General features: G+C 27.6%; 1 protein-coding gene across 1 annotated transcript; it reads right to left on the bottom strand.

Annotated features, from left to right (window-relative positions):
- Nucleotides 1-832: 832 nt before the first annotated feature.
- Nucleotides 833-3,362, bottom strand: LOC112765799 (expansin-A8). Its single transcript, XM_025811648.2, has 3 exons — nt 3,081-3,362; nt 2,297-2,609; nt 833-1,513 (listed from the first exon to the last, which is right to left on the bottom strand). Exons 1-3 carry the CDS (start codon nt 3,226-3,228, stop codon nt 1,210-1,212), a joined length of 765 nt encoding a protein of 254 aa, XP_025667433.1. The 5' UTR covers nt 3,229-3,362; the 3' UTR covers nt 833-1,209.
- Between the last annotated feature and the right edge of the window lie 590 nt (nt 3,363-3,952).

Genomic DNA, 3,952 nt, shown 5'->3' with positions numbered 1-3,952 from the left:
TCTTTTGTTTTTGGTATATAAGAGAGAAGTTATTTTGTTTTGGTGATACATATAAAATGGGTTCTTACAGCAACATAACCCAATATGGATTTGGGCCTACTTAATGACACAACCCAATAGCTTGGTGCGATTATAAAAAAAACAATTATTCATGACCAAAAAAAAAATACAATTATTCATGACCAAAACACAAAATACAATTATTATTATTAATTAGTTATATATTTATATTTTTTAAATAACAAAACAAAAAATATATATTGATTGTTAAAAAAATACAGTTATCAGAATTATATATAAGGGTTTACACATTTTCGGCCTAGTTATGTTGTTCATCTTATTTTATTTATTTATTTATTTCAATATTCCCTTCTCTAAGTATAAATTTGGCGTTTATTCCATATTATGATTCTTGGTATATTTTATATTGTTTTTTAATTCTTTTTTTATTTTAGAAAAAAATATTTGCTTCGTTCAGCCTGAAGAAAAGAAAAAATATATATATATATATATATATATATATATATATATATATATATATATATATATATATATATATATATATATATTTGGATATAGTAGAAAAGGCATTTTATTCTGGTAATTAAGAGAAAGTGTCTTTTTATTTGGACCTGAGAAAAAGAAACTTTAGGATAACTAAGGACACATGCATGGGTGAGAGTAGCTAGTCCAGAATCTCTGTGGGTTATACAGTGGTTCATCTTTGTTTTGGACTAATCATAGCGAGTACACAACCTTAAAATATTTGATTATATATAATAAAATAAATAGACAGCATTATTTTCTTAAAAGATAATGATGAACCCCAAGGTTTACTGAAAGTTAATTTTATAAAATTAAGAATCCAATAATAGCACAATACATTACATATGTGAAGAAGTCCCTAGCGGGTGTTATATTAAATCACCTCAGCTATACTTACCAGACCAATAAAAACACTCTGGCCCTTCTTAAATCACACGGCTACAACTTACAACAACAATCAACAATACCTAATAACACTTCTTTAATTCCGTCCACCAATAATAATAATAAACCAAAAACATACACACACTTCTTTAATTCATTTTTTTTCACTTTCCGAGATGAATGAATTTTGTTAACACAAACTAATCATATGATTAGTCCATGTTAACAAAAAATTGTGAGTGTACAATTTAATTTAACTAAGTTTATTTTTTTATTTAATTAAAACTGAGCACCTTGGAAAGTTTGACCAAACTGCCAGTTAGCTGGTGCCACGTTGAAGCTTGTGACGGTTCTACCGTCACTGGCGGTGACTTGAAAAGAGAGGCTCTGTCCATTAAGGTATGAGTTGCTTTGCCAATTTTGCCCCCAGTTCCTTGACATTGTTTGCCAGCCAGTTCTTGACCCTTTGATTGAGACTGCATGGATGTCCCCTGCACCCGCGACGTTTGTGATCAAAACTAGGTTGAAGTATGAATGCCCATTGATGGTGAACCTTATTCCTCCCTTTTTCATACAAGGCACTCTGCCACGTCCAATTTTGAACAAATTTAGAACAAGTTTGATACATTTAATCCTCATCATAAACTAATGCAATCAGGCTAGATATTTTTTTTTCAGTTTAATGTTTACTCATTGCAGGTGTTAAAAATTTATTACGTATTAATTCAATCTAACTAACTTAGATGAAATTTTATAATTTTAAATAGAGAAAGTACAGAAATTTAATTTTTAATTAATTAATATTAACTAATATTAGATTTTTGATTTAAAATTTAAAATTAATAATTTATAATTTAAAATTAAAATAAAATATTTTTTAAAAAATTAGTTAATATTAACTTAAAAAAAGAATTAATTTCCTAACATCACTCTTTTAAATATTCGAATATATATAAAATTACTAGACACGACTAAAATCATAACTATATATATATTATATATATATATAACTATGTTACGTAAACACAAAAAATAATTATAAAATTAATTATTTATATAAAATATATATTAAAATATTAAATATACATAAAAAATAAATTAAATAATATATTTTATATATAAATATATGATGTCTAATTTAGTGGTCCATCTTTAGCATGCAGATATCATTTTCTACTTTTTTTTTTGTGACTAGATATCATTTTCTACTTGAATATCAATAAAGTACTCCAATGATTTAGCGACTCGATTAGATTAGGTACCACAATTATTACAAAACAAATGTTCCATTTACTAAATTTGTACCTTTAAAAAGAGTAATACATTAATTCTTTAACGTATGATTTTTTTGTTACTAAATTTGTACCTTCTAAATGCAACAGGCACAATTCCAGCTCTATACTCAGCAATTTGAAGGAATGCAGGTTCAGCCATGTCAAAGTGTTGAAGGGGAGGGTTGCACCATCCACCATTGTTGTTAGCCAAAGCAAAATTTGGGGGACAAAAGTTTGTAGCAGTGACAATAATGGTGGCAGGTTTGCACCATCTTGGATCATCATCACACCTCATCTCATAGCAAGCACCACAGCTCAATCCATTGTTGAACAATGCTGTGCTTAGTGCTGCAGTGTTGGTTCCATATCCTTGGCTATACAAATTTCCATAACCACATGCTCCTCCTGCATAATCATGCACCAATTCCAAAAGGGTGAGTTTAATTTAAAATCCACCATTTGAGGGGGAATACACTAGAGGATACATATTGGTACACATTAATTCTTCATGGAGCATAAACTAGTTTTATTCTTAAAAAAATGATTTACGTGTGATAGAAATATTTGTTATATCGTATTTAATTATATATTTAACATTATAAGTAAGTAACTGATATGGTAATATATCATTAAATATCTATGCAAAAATATTTTAACTCTGCATACAAATTATAAAATTAAGTTTTATTGGCCATCAATAACAATAATGTAGTTATTTTTAAAGAACATTGTGTTTGAGATTTTATATTTTCTATAGTTGAAGATCAGAAAAAAATAATGACTAAGTCTAAACAAAATGTATAAAACTAACACTTTATGTTATTATCATGTTAATATAATCAACACATACACAAAAAATAGCTCTAATAAACTGACCCATTGTGCCGGAAGCATCACCACCACCATAGAAAGTGGCATGTCCACCCTGCCAACTACCACCATAGTCAGCAATGGCACCTTGAAGATTGATACCAATAAGTAAACCAATGAGAGCAACTAGAAGTGTAGTAGTAAAAAGTGCCATTCCAATTTTCTTAGTCCTTTCTGATAAGAGAGAAGAGAGTGTGAAAAGCAGGGGAAGTTGCAAGTTCTGTTTGCTATGTTGTGAGCTTCAATGCAATTGGGGGGACCTCTATTTATAACCAACATTTTTGTCATAATGGTTAATATAACATGCATATTTTATATATAATATTTAAATATTGTAAATGAAAAATAAATAACTCAAAATACTCTCTTTGGTAGTATTTTAAAGCTGTATTTGAAATACAAATTCAGAAATAATAACATAAAATTCTATTTAATAACTGAGGTAAATTAAAAAAAAAACTTTTTTTTATTCTTTCAAAAAAAAAAAACAAATAAAGATAAGAGATTGAAATAAAATTTTCTATCTCCATCTCAATTTGAAAACATTCTGCAACAATATTCAGAAGGATTATACTAGGTAATCAATGATTTTTTTGAACAACATGAATAACGGATTCTAAAATTGGTCCAATTCAAGCAAAACACATTACACTTCAAATTACTCACTTAAATCTTAATATTAGAATAAATCTGCACACTAATTAAATTGAACATCTGATATATCCATTGTTCACATTATTTAATATTTTCATGGTATACTTTTCTTATTCAAAATTTCTAACTATTGTATTTAATATATTAAAAAAGAAAATGAAAGTGTGTATTTGGATAAAACGACATACATGTGCAGGTTCTAGTTGTGATTCCCAACCCCTAAT

This window comes from Arachis hypogaea, chromosome 17 (genome assembly GCF_003086295.3).
Source record: "Arachis hypogaea cultivar Tifrunner chromosome 17, arahy.Tifrunner.gnm2.J5K5, whole genome shotgun sequence".
Lineage (NCBI taxonomy): Eukaryota > Viridiplantae > Streptophyta > Magnoliopsida > Fabales > Fabaceae > Arachis > Arachis hypogaea.
The sequence above is the reverse complement of the archived record's forward strand: the minus strand, read 5'-3'. Positions and strand labels throughout refer to the sequence as shown.

What these genes read in the sequence shown, in the direction of transcription:
- LOC112765799 (XM_025811648.2), bottom strand. Translation starts at nt 3,228, where the DNA reads ATGGCACTTTTTACTACTACACTTCTAGTTGCTCTCATTGGTTTACTT. An exon ending in TGATGCTTCCGGCACAATGG is followed by an intron (nt 2,610 to 3,080) that starts GTCAGTTTATTA and finishes ATGATTATGCAG; the next exon opens with GAGGAGCATGTGGTTATGGA. An exon ending in GTGCCTGTTGCATTTAGAAG is followed by an intron (nt 1,514 to 2,296) that starts GTACAAATTTAG and finishes TGGACGTGGCAG; the next exon opens with AGTGCCTTGTATGAAAAAGG.